General features: G+C 44.7%; 1 protein-coding gene across 6 annotated transcripts in view; it reads right to left on the bottom strand.

Moving 5' to 3' along the window:
- The window catches only part of EFCAB7 (EF-hand calcium binding domain 7), a 1178320-nt gene that overhangs the window by 260744 nt on the left and 902292 nt on the right, over positions 1 to 15284 (bottom strand). For all 6 annotated transcript variants that reach the window (XM_069642000.1, XM_069641997.1, XM_069641998.1 and 3 more), the window contains one exon: positions 13258 to 13406. In XM_069642000.1, the coding sequence (XP_069498101.1) occupies positions 13258 to 13406 (149 nt within the window). The remainder of the gene's footprint in view (positions 1 to 13257; positions 13407 to 15284) is intronic.

Raw genomic sequence — 15284 nt, forward strand, 5'->3', positions numbered from 1 at the left:
CGTGGGTAGTAGACTGGGGGGAAGACAGAGCAGGCCGCAGAGGTGGGAGAGGTGGCGTAGGATGCGTCGTCCTCCTCTTATGCAGTGGACTTTCCGAAGGTCCTGGCTCCGGTTCCCCCGTCGGGTCTGGCTCAGGTACCTCCATCGGGGGGAGGGGCAACCTTGTCCTTATCTCCGAGCATAAGGACTGAATCGCTGACAAAATGGCCGCTGAAGTGCCCTGCGGCGCCGGAAACGACGGGTGCAAGGGCTCTTGAGGAGCCTTGTCGGCGACACCGTCGCTCTCGTCGTCGCCCTCGTCGGGATCCCCCTGATGGGCTGGGCCTCTTCCACGACTTAGATGAGCTCTTCTTCAGAGGTCGTGTCCGTATCCACGATGGCCACCAGCCCCTCCCCCACCTTTTCCAAAGAGGACTTCGTGGGGTTCTTCTCAATGGGCCTGAAAGACGACTCCCTCCGTGGTGGCAGGGAGACTCTGGGTCCTGAGGTCGCCTCCACTGGTGTAGCCTCCACAAGCTGAGCCTGGGCTGCGGCGACATCCTCAATCGAGGTCTTAGCAGGTTGGATTAAGGCCATCGTCACCTTCTGTACGCCTGGGGCCTTCACCTTGGAGGGAGGGTCCGAGCCTCGCTCCCCCTCTGCCGGAATCTTCGAGATCGACCAGGGCCTCTCCAGAAGCTTTGCCGGGTTCTGGGACTTCCTCTTACCCGAGCCAGAGCGTTGGCTCGTGGTTGATGGCGCCGGGGAGGATGCACCCCTCCTGGCAGACAAGGAGCCCGACCGTTTGGCGCCCCCGGTGCCCCCGGACTCACGGTGCTTAGCCTTTTGTTTGGCCCCCGTCGCCGGGGCGCCCTCACAGGACTTAGAAGACTGCTCAGACTTCTTTTTCTTCTTCTCGCCTGACGGGCTCTTCCCTTCCAGCCAGTTGGCGAGACAGAGGTGGCGATCCTTCATGGTCCGCTCCGACATGTTCCCACAAAACGCACAGTCCTTCTCCGTGTGCGTCTTGTCCTCATGGAGACAGTAGAGGCATAACGAATGCTCGTCCTCCTTGAAAACATTCTGAAGCTGGCATCCAGGGCAGGTCCTGAACAGCTTCCCGGGCGTCGAGCTTCCTTTCTCCTGGGCTATGTCCGGGGTAGGCCTCGGAACTTCTGGAATCCTCCAAAAGCTTAACTCGACGAAATCTTCACCCTTGAGGGGTGTAGAAAACTCTGAAAAGCACGAGGACTCCCAACACTTGAACGTGCGGGAAAAATCTGAGGATGGCTGCCAGAGGCGGGGCTTAGGGAGAGGGCAGTCATTGGCTGGGGGCAGTATGACCCAGAGACCAGTGATTGGTTACTACTAAGAAAGACAGATCAGAAACGAAACTGATACTGATTATTTTTTTCTATACCAAGAATTCCTGGCCTGACGACAGGTAATATTCATGAGCATGTGAATCCATGCCAGACCCCATGCTGGAGAACTGTTATTAATTTTATGTCTTCAGGACTTTGTCTTTGTTATTCCAATTGGTTTTCTTCCCTCTAAACCACGGTAACCAGTACCCATGGTATAAACAGCGATATATCATTTTCCTAACAGGGAAGTGGGAGTCTGGAATTGATCTTCTTTTGGAATTTTTTCCAAAGCAGTTCAGTATCCGCCAGGACAAGTCCCTTAGACATGTGAAGCTTGTTAAAACTGGCTTTGAGTTGAGAGCAAATGTTTGGGCCATTTGGTAAAATACTTGATGTCGAGATAATCTTTAATGAACGCGGCTCTAAAGTATGTCTCCTTTTTATTTGTCGGGAAGGGTTTGCATTGGATCGGAGAGGGCGGGAAAGGTAAATTAGAGAAGTCTGGGGGAGAGACCAAGGTGGTGCCAGCCCTGGCAATAGGTGTGCCCTCCAGCTATTTAAAGACTTGTTGATTGAATGTTGGTGACTGAATCAGTCTTCCGCCGGATTCTTTTGGTGTGTGAGCAAGGTCTGTTTGTTGGTGGGTGGGTGAGGAAGGCATTGTTTTTCTGTAAAGGGGGCTGCCTGTCGGTAAGTGGGTGGCTGTAAATCTTGTGGCAAGGGGCCTGTGTTGTCGAGTGATTCAGGCTTGCCTGTCGGAGGTCTGCCACACGGTGGCCCTGCATGTGTCTCATTGGTAGGCAGAGTATGGTTTCTAGCCCGGGTCCGGGTTCTCGGTATGGGGATTTACCGGGTCATTCCAACCTTGGAGGACCCGGTAAGTCCCCATTCTGAAAACCATTCCTCATTCCCATTCGAGCCCCCATAGGGCTCAATGTGAATGGGGAAGCACCTAATAACGGGCCGCAAATAGCGGGCCCGTTATTAGCTCCCTGATCCCTTAGCGGCTCCCGCTAAGAGCGGCTGGTAAAACCAGGCACCCTTAGCGGGACCCGCTAAAGGACCTCGTAATAGGGCGGTAAGGGGTTAACGGCAGCGGCACCCTTACCGTTGCTGTTAACTCCTTACCGCCAACCTCGTAATGACGCCCATGGTTCCTCTAAGGCGGTGGCAGATGTTGAAAATGTGGACATGCTTTCATATTATTCTGTGCCTGTTTGGTCTCACCAACAAAATCCTTGTTCCTAAATTTGGTGAAATAGCATCACATTGCCTTGTCTAAAGGAGTTGGCAGGTAGCAAAAGGTGCCAATGCCTTCCGAGCATAGTTAACTAATCAAACATATTTGGAGTGCATTACCATAGGCCAGGAAAAATTCGACTTTATATCCTGTATTAGTACTTGACAGGGGTTTTAAATAAGCCTATTTTGAGAGAAGTTCACTCGACTGCAGGGCAGTTATTTTAGGAACACAATGGAACCAAGACCTGCCTTTTTTTTCTGTACATCCTGTTTCCAAGGATCAACCTGAGCTCGTAATCGATGGAAAACATTAGCAGTTCAAGGTGTTTGTCTAAAATGAGTGCCCAGGGTTTCCACAAAGTTGCTTAGCAGCAGCACTTCCTACAAGACTTTGTGCACCTGTTTAGTTGCACCTGGTTGGCTGGCTCATAAGTGCCCCTATGCAGAGACCAGTCTCTGGGCTACAGAAAATACACCCCATGTCATGTCTTGTGTCTTTTAGGAAGATTAGTTTGCACTGTTTTGTTAGATTTCTAAGCGTGATTACCCTTTTCCTTACATAACATTGTTCTTCAGTTAGGCAATTTCCCTGTTCCAGAGAGCTGCATCTGACCTTAATCAGACTTAGTCCTTTTAGGCATGATGTCTTCATGCATCTACTTCATGCTTTGGGCCAGCTTCTAGATGAGGCAGTAACAGAAACGTGTCAACTATTGCTGGACAAAGGGGATCTTGCCTGGGTCCTCTACTGTCTCCAATTGTTCTATGGTAGAACGCTCCGATGCCTGAAGAAGTGTGATGATCTTCCATCCGCCTCCTCCATCGCACATCGACGTGTTGGCCAAAAAGGTACAAGTCGCCTTTTTAATCAAGTTCCCCAACACGGACAAGTTTAGGATGGGTTTCTGGATCAAAAGTTTTTTTACCTCTGCAGAGCAGCATTGCTTTTCACCCTACAGGGCCCCTTAAGGTTCCCTGTCTGATGAACCCAGGTCGTCTGGCCCCTTCCACCAGTGCCACTGCTACAGAGGAAAGCCTAAAGGTGTGTCTTGACCCCACCCTACCTCCCTTCGGCAGTAGCGCTCTCTGGGGTTTCTTAAGACTAAACCAGCACTTGAGCCACAGATTCGGGACATAATGTAGTGATCCTTTCTTGTGCCACTGTTGGCTAAGAATTGATGCAGTCCATCTGGCGTGGGACTACACAAGACTTCTCTTGGTATTAGGTAACCCACCTTTTAATATATGCCTGTACTATGTAAGTTGGTAGTGTGACTGAGCAGCCAGGCTTATCTTAAAAGGGGTAATGTGAGCTGTACAATGAAACCAGTAAATACAGGTATCCAAGTAAACACTTACACATTTAAAGATACTCAGATGCCTTAGGGTTGGGTTTGCACTCTACAAAGTTATATTATAAATCTTTATTTATATATACACAGATATTTAAAACATTCTTTAAAAAGCAGCAACTAATAGTAACATGAATCCCAAATTCATGATTCACATTGTAACGGAAGCAATGAGGCAGGTGAGTAACTTTTCATGTTATGCATTTTCCAGCACATAGTGACGTCATTTGAGGTCAGTAATAACACTTATTTGTGGTTGCCATTGCAATATTGAGTTATAAGGAGGGAAAGGTTATAGTTAGATCAGAACATACTCTGCGGGATGCGCTGCACTAATCTTCTAACCCTATCCGCCGCCTTTGACAAAATCAACCACTCAACCCTCCTCGACCACCTCCACTCCCTAGGAATCCGTTGAAACGCTCTTAAGTGGATAGCATCCTTCCGCAACAATAGGAACCAAATAACCGTCCTCTCCTCCTTTGCTTCCACCCCTGAGCAGTCAATACCGGAGTTCCACAAGGAGCGTGCCCATCAGCCCTCTTGTTCAACCTCTATATGTCCACCCTCCCAAGAATAATCCGCTCGCACAATATCCTGTGCTATAACTATGCCGATGACACCCAACTAATCCTAAAACTCCTCAACTCAAACCCCAACTGTCAGCCCGACCTCACTGCCTGCCTCCTTTACATGGATTGCTGGATGACTACAAACCACCTCCTCCTAAACCCCACTAAAACCGAAATAATGGTGTGCGGTAATACCAAGATTCTCCCCTACCCTCTACCTTGGCCATCATCCATGGGCAATCCACCGACCACATTGAACACAGTAAAAAACCTTGGATGCACTCTCAACTCCGACCTAACCTTCTCTCGGCAAATCAACAACGTTGCCAAGTCCTGCCATTACCACCACAAAATTCGTAGCTGCATCTTTCCGTACCTCTCCTTTCCCAACAGACTTGCCGTTGTCAAGACTGGAATATGCCAACTCCCTCTACCTCGGGGTCCAAGCATACCAACTCATTAAACTACAAAGAGCACACAACGCGGCAGCTAAATTGCTTCTAGTACTTGACTCAAGAGATCACACCTCTCCAGCTGTCAGAACTCTCCAATGGCTCCCGGTTGGACGAAGAGTGACTTTCAAAACCTTATGCATCTCCCACCGAGCAATGCATAAAACCGGTCCTCTATACCTACAGGACAAGCTAAAACCCTACCACCCACCGCGCACTCTAAGATCAAGCTCTCCCCTCCTTCTAGTGATACCAAACACCAACTCAGTCAGGTTAGGAGGATCATCATTCCCCGCCTTCGCCCCCGCTCTATGGAACTCACTTCCACTCCACATTCGACACACCAAAAGCTACCTGTCTTTCCGCAAATGACTGAAAACGTGGCTCTTCCCTTAAAGAATCGACGCTCAGAACAAATGCAATAAATAGCCACAATAAGCAGAACCCCGTGGATGTTGAACAATAAAAATAAAAGAGCAAAGGCAGTTGAACAGATAGAAAGACTAAAACCGATAGTGTAACTAAAACAGATAGAGTAAGCAAAATTAATGGAACTGATGGAACAGATAGAATAGACGGAGCAGACAGAGTGAACCAAAGGGATAGAGTGGATCAAAGGGATAGAGTGGATCAAAGGGACAGAGTGGATCAAAGGGACAGAGTGGATCAAACAAGGGAATGGGTGAGGGATTGGAAAAGATGGGGGGGTGGAACAGAAGGAGTAGATCGAATAGATGAAGAGAATGGAACGGATGAACTGGATGATCCCAATGAAGTGGATGGAAAAACGGTTGAGCTCTCATTCACCATATGATCTCTCATGCATTTGGAATTTCAGAGTTTGACAATACCAATAGAGTGGTCTCACAGTCACTATGAAAAGATAGAGTTAGTCAGATAGACAGGTCTGGGTTCCAATATAATAATGTGTATATTGGTTATTTATAACGTGTTTGATACCCAGAAGTTTCCAAGCATGGACCCAGGGATCGAACCTGTGTTGCTGTGTCGGCTCCCAGGACGCGAATAGCACCTCATAGATAGCAAGGTCTGGAATGTGACTCTTCCCCCGTATGTAGCTCACTTACAAGAACAGAACCACTGTGTTCTGTTCAACAAAGAAAAGATGTCTCCACACTTGCAAGGTTGCATACTGTTGCTAGAATAGATATTTCAAGGTGTCAGTCGTCGAAATTGTCCATCATCAAACCGAGTTCAAAGAAACCCCATAAAGGGGGGTGTTAAACATGTCACAGCTGATTGTATGATATGCATTTTGTATATAAGTAACTGATGTACGTAATTCACTCTCTTGCGTCCCTCGAGGTCTAGAGATACACGTCGCGGGGCGTGAGACCGGGTTGGCCAACTGAGACTATTTACTTTGCAATAAACCCTAGCTTTGGGAATACAACCTCATGTCTGGCCTATCTATCGTGTGTGGTGACTTGCCTTGTTTCCATAACGCGAGGGACCCCTAGGTGCCCCTTTCAAGTTAACAGAAGGACTCAGGTTGGATAATAGCAGGGCTGCCCTGTATTATTGAAACAAAAACGTTTTCAGTGATTTCCTGAAACTCTGGTAGTTCTCCTCTTGTCGTAGGGCCATTGGCAATTTGTTCCAATGTTGTGCTGCCTTTATCGGAAAAGATCTCCCTCGACCTTGTGCTTGGATTGCACTGGGTATGTTCAGTGTACCCCTGTCTGTTGATCTTAGACATCTCTGAGGTGTATAAAATGAGAATTGTCTTTTGAAGTAGCTCGGGGCCTCTCCATATAGACACCTATGAATTATCGTCATAGCCTTGAAATTAACTCCGTCTTCCACTCTGAGCCAGTGTAATGCTCTTCTCCCTGCTGATACGTGTTCTCTATTCTCGATACCCTTGACTATGCGAACTGCATCGTTTACCATTACTTGGCACTTTTCCACCTCCCTCTTGCTGGCTCCAAGTAGTAGGGCATTGCCTTAGTCTAGGCGTGACAGTATGGTTGCTCTCGCAATGGTCCCTGTATTTGCTTCATTAATGTAAGGTCTTATAGCTCTCAAGAGATGAAAATAGGCATTATTTTTATGCAGGTAATTAACCTGTACTTCGGAGCCCACTGATGCCTCGACCACCATCCCGATTGTTTTTACATGCAGCATTACTGGGATGATAGCCTCCTTAATAGTGAAGGCCTTATATTCTACTCCCAACTTGGATCTGGCCTGTCGTGTTAAGAAAATCATCAATTCGGTCTTTGTTTTGTTTAAACACATCCAGTGGTGTTGCATCCAGTTGTCTATAATATTGTAGACCTCTGCTATTTTTGTGCTGTCAAAGGTATGGTCGCCTTTGAGTTCAAAGATGAGCTGTGTATCACCAGCGTTAATTCGTGAAAATACACTGATGTGTTCTAGGAGCTCACAGAGACTTCTCATATAAATATTGAATAATATAACAGGTATCACCTTGCAGGGAAAACTGCTCTTTCAAGAAAGTAACTTCTGGGGTGAGCCAGTGTCTTTGCTCTCTGTAGTTATTAATGTTGTTTTACAGACAATAATGAAGCAGTACAAAATCTATTGGCCAAAGGAGAAGAAAGGGGCGGTATCATTGCAGGGTGAGTTTGAGCACGTATGGATGAGAATGGTTCCGAGGAGATTTGAGAATTGTTTAGGTTTATTTGAGGAAGTAGAAACAATAACAGTTGTACATTAAGTCTGCATGTGTTGGAGGCTGTGTTTAATAATGAGAAAAGGGCATTTCAGATCTGACACCGCACTGCCACTCTGGGCACTCTCTATGATGTGATCTGTCACCAGTGAACTCCGAAAAAGGCCTTTCCTTGTGTGTATAATACTGTTCTTTGCACAGGAACAGCTGTTAGTTGTCACTGATGTCGCAGTAGAAGGGGCCAATTAGTCCATGTAGGACTCTCCTAACCACCAGGAAATGTTGTTTGAGGGGAGTTTATTACTCGTCAATAATGTTCCAAGAGATCTGTGATGGAAGTTACAAACGGAGCTAGATCCCCTGATGCATACTGAAATCGTGATTGTAATGTAGAGGAGTATTAAAGACCCCTCTGCATTGGCTCTGTCCCCATGAAATCTTGGTTGCTTCTCTAACAGGGTAAGTGACTAAGATGTGTGTGGAAAAATAAACTACTTTATAGTTGACAAGAAAGTGCAAAAGGGGGTTTATGGGAGTAGATTGTGTTACATAAAGAAATAAATATTTGCACAAAGGAAGAGGGTCAGGTATTTCTCTTGCAGGTGGAATCTTGATCATTAATTGAAATTAGATTGGCCCCTCCTCTATTGCGACACATTGCCCATTTCCCCCAGATTTTTTTCTAGCTGGCAATTTTAAGTTTCCCCATCCCTTTTGACTTTTGCATAACTTGTTCTCTCTAAGAATACTTATGAGCATGCACTATGTGATGGACCAGAAAATGCTGTTTAGCAAAAACTGGTGCCATGAACTGGACTAGTTAAAACTAGTAAGGGCAATGGAACTGCTTACTTGTGTCCAGAAAACGTCACCTGGGTGGAGGTACAATGCCCCTCAGAAGTGATGAGTGGACTGGAAGAGAGTAACTGGAGACTCAAAGCTAGATTAATGGTAGGTTTTGATTACAGTGTATGACACTGATTTGAAGTAGGCGAACAACGAAAGTGTCATCTGGTGAGTCTAGGATGAGGGAATGTCAGAGTGAAAGAAGCCTGGGTAATCTTGAGTGACATGTTTGAGTGACACCTCTAGAAGACTTTGATTGTTACAGACACGAAGATATAGCTGCAATTCTGTGGCTTTAGGTGATTGTAAGTAATAGATGTGCATGAGACAAATAAACTGTGCCAAGGTAGTTCTTCACAATTGGGAGATTTAGAAGGAACAGATTATCCTTTAATGCAGCTTGTGCAAGACTCACACTTGCATGATTATTGTAGGAGAAAGTAGTAGGGAGGTGGGAGATCTCATTCAGTGAGTTAGGAACCCATTTCAACAACATGCATGAAGCACCCAAAAGAGCAAGAGGAAGGAGAGACACGCTGTTTGTGGTCTTTTCCCATCTGCAGCAGCACTTGCTGTGCGTACTGTGTATGCTGGAATTGCACGTGGTCAATGAAGTTATGATCCAACCTACGTTCCACACGGTCGTCAGAAGTCGCTCTGGAGTACATGCACCTCTACAAGTACGTGCCTGAGTATTGCACCACAAGAATTAACATCCACTGATATGGAAAAAAAGGTTGCACTTCAGTTACATAAACTAAGTCTGGGGTGCATGTGATATCTACTGAAGATCAGGGAAGAACACCACAAGAGTAGCTTGACAGCAGGATGAGTGAAAATTCCAGGTCTCAATCCCCACTCCATCCATCCATCCATCCTTTGATCAGTCTTGACAATAATGATCATTATGACCAAGACATAATCCATAACCTTTATGTTGATCATCATCTATCAGAATTTAGGCAGGAAAGGCAGGATTCCTGCTGGAAAGGGGTGATACTGGGAAGAGGATGACGGAACAGATAAAGTGGCTGAGGATGTAGCAGAAGCTTGCCCCAACCATGTACAGTCTCTTCAACAAACAACCTTCCTGTTACATCAGAACATACATCAGATCATAAAGTGACATGCAGACCACCACCAACCACACCACTGCACTCAAATGTGAGCAGCTTGTGTATTGTTAGCCCACAAAGCCCTACAGCCAACTTTATACCAAGGATAGCCTTGCATTGCACCCTGGACCTGACATGTATTAGCACCTGCATTGCCCCAAGTGCTGGTTAGCATCGAGCAGTTTCTGTTTGTTACATGACTTTTGATACCCACGCGAACGATTGGACAAGACTTGCCTGATGCAATGGGGCAATCACAGGTATAGACCTCTTGAACCACTCTTGTGGGGAACACTGAATTCCAGAAGCCTATGGAAAAAGTTTACCACTGCTGGAACATTTCCGGCTTCTGTTTTTTTTCCCCTCGAATTGCACTACCAGAATTGTGCAATGTGTTTATGGCTACAGTGCGCAAAAGTACTTTCTCTTATTCAAGTTAAGTTGACACCTAAATAATTATTGCATCTTTGAAGTTGCTCTTGTTCAATACACAGTCCACTTGGCCGCTGCAACTTGTAAATGCTTTAGGACGTCTAAACGTAACCACTTTTAAATCAATTGCTTTATCCTGGATATGTGCTTCTTCTAGGATGTGACAGCTATTATAATAGCAGGATTTTTAAAGCTGCTGCTAAAGAAACTGAATGATGAAAATCCAGTAGGAGCCAAACTAATTGTTTAGGTGTCGGGTGAACTTGAATCAGAGACTATATTTTTAACAGCACTGCTTACTGTGTAAACATTGTTACTTTACAAATTCCATACTAATGATCATAAATGTAAATTAAAGCAAAAAGCGCCCTGAAGAAGTGTGGTAGTACGAAAGCTGCGTAAGCATATTTGGGTAGAAATTGATGGTTCAATTTGTATGACATTTGTGCATTTGCAATAATAAAGAAGTGACATTTAATAACAACCAATTGTTTGTCACATTGTTTTACCAACTGAATTTGTATTCTCTTTCTTACAAAACAAACAATTATAGTTTTTTAAGTTGTACTTATCGCATTAAAGTTAGCAGGTTTAACAACTACCAATGGGTAAACGCAGATATCAGATTGCAAAGGCCTACCTCAGGAAATGACTCTATATAACAGGCTCGGTTTTAAAAAAAATAAGGTGAGTGCAGCATGCCTAAATGCCTGTATAATTGATTTTAGGTTTTAACATCAGGCGACTCTGCACGAAGCACATTATAGCAAACTTGGTTAGCTGAACATGCCCCGTTTTTAATGGACAGCCAATGGTTGGCTTAACACCAGGGTAAAACAACAGCATGAAGAAAAGACAAAATACCATTAAAGTGGTAAAATAAATAAAAACTCTAGATCCCTGATTCATGGAATTATTAGCGCGTAAAACACAGATTTGCGCACAATTCTGCCTGAAAATCCACATGCCTCTAACAGGGATTTTCGGGCAGAATGGCGCACAAATCTGTGTTTTACGCGCAGATAATTCCATGAATCAGGCTGTAGGCTTTTACCTCGACTCTGCATTCACATTTAACAAACAAGTCAACTCCATGGCATCCTCCACTGCCTAGACGTGTACGTTGATTAGAGCCTGCATACCATTCTTGTCCAAAGAAAGCTGCACTACCCTAGCGAGAGCACTCATCCTCTCCAAATTGGATTATTGCAAATCTTTGTACGTGGGGGTAAGAAAATAGATTACGAATAAAATCCAAATCCTACAAAATAATGTTCTCAGAGCAGCCCACGGCATCCCAAGGAAAGAACACATCTCGCATTTGAGGAGACTGATCAAATGGCTCTCTACTAAGGACAAAACTATGCTCAAATCCTTATCACTAACGCATGAATGCCTTAATTCAAACTGCCCCGATCTACCTCGCAGAGAGATTCATTACAAAATCCTCACCATGACCTACAAGGACAGTCCACTCTTCTTGTCTGGTCGTGCCTAGATTTTAATGAAAAAAAGCAGGTGGAAGTAGCTTCCCTGTCATGGCAGCACAAGCATGGAACTCCTTACCCCATGCATTGAGAGCCAGCCAACCCTTTCTCATCTTCAGGCGTAACGCCATAAAGTGGCTGGTTATGAATGACACATCTGGATAATCCTAGAATTACATAGACCTGACTATCAGACTTCTGAATTTGCCAAGTAACCTTTCCTGACTACCTATTTATGCCTGTCTGTACCTGCACAATATGTATATTATCTACTCACCTATCCAGTATAATTCACTGTATATGCTGTATACCTGCTTGTTGTGTACAAATCACTATCTGTTGTATTTTGGCAACTACTGTAACTAAGCTAAAAGTTTACTTGCAACCTCTGTGTGAAAGGCTCCCAGATACCTCCGGGTTGGGGGCGCCATACAAATAAATAAACAAACAAACAAACAAACTGCTGATCATCACTGAGACATAACTGTTAAAAAGACGGTTTTCACCTACGCATTAAACTTAAGTGCTTGACCAATGCCTTGCTCTCAGACATAAAAGGGCAAACAGCTTCTTTTACAATGGTCAAACTGGATTCTCCATCTATATAAATACAATTTGCTCCCATTTCGAACTTTTAGTTAGCTTTTGTTTCTCGTTCAGATAGGCTTTCAGTACAAATAAAACAAATAATTCTAAAATATATTGCAACCAATATCTGGTTTATGTTTGGAAGTCAAAATCAATAGTCTGGCTGCCAACTAGTGCAACACGCTCGATTTGGGAACAGGACGGTTCTGTGTGTCATGAATTCGATATGCTGGTTAGGCCGACTTCGAGTACCACAAGTGGATAATAATGGTGACACCGATTATTACAGTGCTTAAAATCTAAAACAATCTAGTATGGAGTTCTATACAAATTTACCATATTATTATGACATTCCCATTACATAATTCAGCGCTATTCCATTCTCAATGTTAGAAACAACTATGTATGCAACCACATTTTAGAGAAAACAGATATTAATACAACATTGACAGACATACAGACTTTATGCACAAGAATCACAATCTGCCTCCTTGTACTCAAAGTGAAGAGTGAAGCAACCATAATTTCATCTAAGATCTAATCTTTTCACTAAGAACCTGACTCAACCAATCAGCTTCATGGGATCAAATGTCTAGTCCATTTAACCCTAAGCAGATCGTGATTTTCTTTGTAGAAATGTTCTCAATCCTGTTAATTAGGAAGTGGGCTTATCAGCCACTTATTCTGTTCATGCTGGTGGATGAGTAAGAAGTATACAGTTTCTACGCAGGTTGTCCTACTCAAAGTTATGGGATCCTTCCAAGTTGCTGTATTCATTCAAATAATGTACCTTGACAATTACTAGACACCCCTCCCATTACCTCCTTGCTAGCCATAGACATGAAAAGGCTTATTTAAGCAGGCTTCCTTTGTATGTGTCCTGCTCAAATCTTCAGACCGCCTAGCACAATTCTGACTTTCTGAATTCAAGACTAATCTTTTACACTTCCTGTAAAACATTCCTTAGACAGACATACATAAGAAACATGGTCAAATAAGGACCACTCTCCCCTTGCTTTGGCGCCCCTCTGATCACCAGCAAGTTGTCAAAACATGTCTTAATGCCAGACTATGGAAAATTGACTTGCAAGATTAGCTAGTGTTTATGTGGCACATTTAAACACAAACAGTGAGAAAAAACTATTGTGCCATAGGATTTACAGTACCTCAGTCAGCTCCAATGCTCTGTTGTAGCCCATGGATTGCAAAGTCACCCAGAGGTCCTCCGGATCCCCTTCATGCTCACTCGCTTCCATAAGATTAAGATCCATAAATCCTTGTCTAGTTAGCTCATTCTTCTGTGTTTCAAAGTTTTCTATTTAAAGAGAAACATTAATTGATATGCTGTCAGTCTCTTTATAGCCACAATAAAGCCTTTATTTTGAGAAAGCAATAAAACACTCTTCTGACATTCAAAATCATTTCAACATTGCTCTCAAGATTTACATTAACCTCTAAAATGGGCTATAACTGAAGAAACACTTAATGATAGTTCACATCTTAAGGCTTTGATGAGCATGCAGGATAACGTCAATAGAAAGGAAGACTTCAGTATGAGGCAGACTGTATCTCTAGGGTCATTGTGCGATTTCCAACAGCGAAGAGTCCTTAGCTCTTTGTACAAAGTTTAATAACTGACAATATGTCTCTTTTACAAGTGTTTTTTTAATTAGTATAAACAAAAATAGCAGCACCAATGTAGCTTCTGCACTGTGGCTGTGGTACTAATTGAGAGTAATCCATCTGTACGCACATCCTGAGACACAGCAGCAAAAACTAACAGAACTAGAGTCATGCTGGGTTAATGGTCTACATGGGGATGTAGCTCAGAGCCAACATGCTGCAATCAAGCCCAGAACTCACTCAGACGTTCATTGATTCCAATTCTAGTGGAGTCAGGAGGGTGCTAAGAAAACCATTTATACATTGCTCCATGGATGGTATTATTGGCACAAAGAATCCCAGTTGGGCAAATCAATGTTTTACTATTGCATATGGTAGGGTCTGAGACATGATCCTATCAAGAGTGGAAGGGGACCCCTCCCAACCTGTGGACCTGGGGCAGTAGCTAACCAGGGGTCAGCCAGTCCTGCCCCAGAGGTGGGGTAAGTGAGAAGGGGAAGAGGGCAGTCTCTGTCCTTACAACTTGTGCCTGCTTGAATGTACCGAGCACCATTTCTACTAGACCCATACCTGGTTTGCAACATACTCGCCATTGTTCCTCATTTTATCACGTAGGACTGCAGCTACCCAAAGACCTTGGGGCAGAGGCCCAGCTACACAGCTCAATGTAGAGAGGTGATGGTGAGCACGGATGCGGCGGAGCCCTGCGCCTTTCAGACCGGTAATCCAGACGCTCCATTCAATGCAGACAGAAACTCTGAATTGGACTATAAATGAGGTGGGCTGCCATTACCTAGAGCTGCCTGACCCACGTATAAAAAGGAGGCAAGGCTTAAGGCCTGTTTGATTTTCTCTGAAGCCTGTAACCTGGCCCAGTGGGAAAAGAAGGCAGCAATTGGCCGGGGGAACCAGCAGATATAGGAGAGCAATCAAGGGGCAGAGAGGACATGGCAGCGTGTGTTGCTTGGGTTAGAGAGAAGGGAGGAGAAGACATACCAAGCGTCTAGGCAGAGGAAGGATCATGAAGCGGAGTGTGGAGAATTACAGAAGGTGTGCTCAAGGTGAGGTATTGGGTGGTGAGATAAAGTGGTACTTGGGTGTGAGTGTGGGTTGGGTTAGTGAGGGTGACTAAAGGAGCTTGTAGGAGGTGTGGTAGAGAGTGGCTGGAAAAGGTGACAGAGTGAAAGGAGGATGATTGGGGAATGAGATTGTAGTGGGAGGAGAGTGGTATAGTGGGAGGAGAGTGTAGTGTAGCGAGGAGTGGGGAAGAAAGGAGTGGGAGAGCAGAGAGTAGTGGAGTAAGGGGAGTGGAGTAGGGAAGAGGAAGTAATGAGTAGTAGAGAGAGGAGGGAGTAGTACTAGTAATTAGGGAGCAGTGCTAGTAATTAGAAGTCGAGCAGAGAGACATATGTGGGATAGAAGAGAGGAGAAAGTGAAGGGGGAGACAGTGGGAGGAAGAGCCAGGAGGAGAGTAGTAGGAAGGAGAAGGAGAAAGAGAGAAGATCAGGGTGAGGAATACAAGAGCGTGAACAAAAAGCCCAAGAGAAACCCGGGCAATTGGACTTATCTT

This window comes from Ambystoma mexicanum, chromosome 1q (assembly GCF_040938575.1).
Source record: "Ambystoma mexicanum isolate Mex_15411 chromosome 1q, UKY_AmexF1_1, whole genome shotgun sequence".
NCBI classification, from domain to species: domain Eukaryota; kingdom Metazoa; phylum Chordata; class Amphibia; order Caudata; family Ambystomatidae; genus Ambystoma; species Ambystoma mexicanum.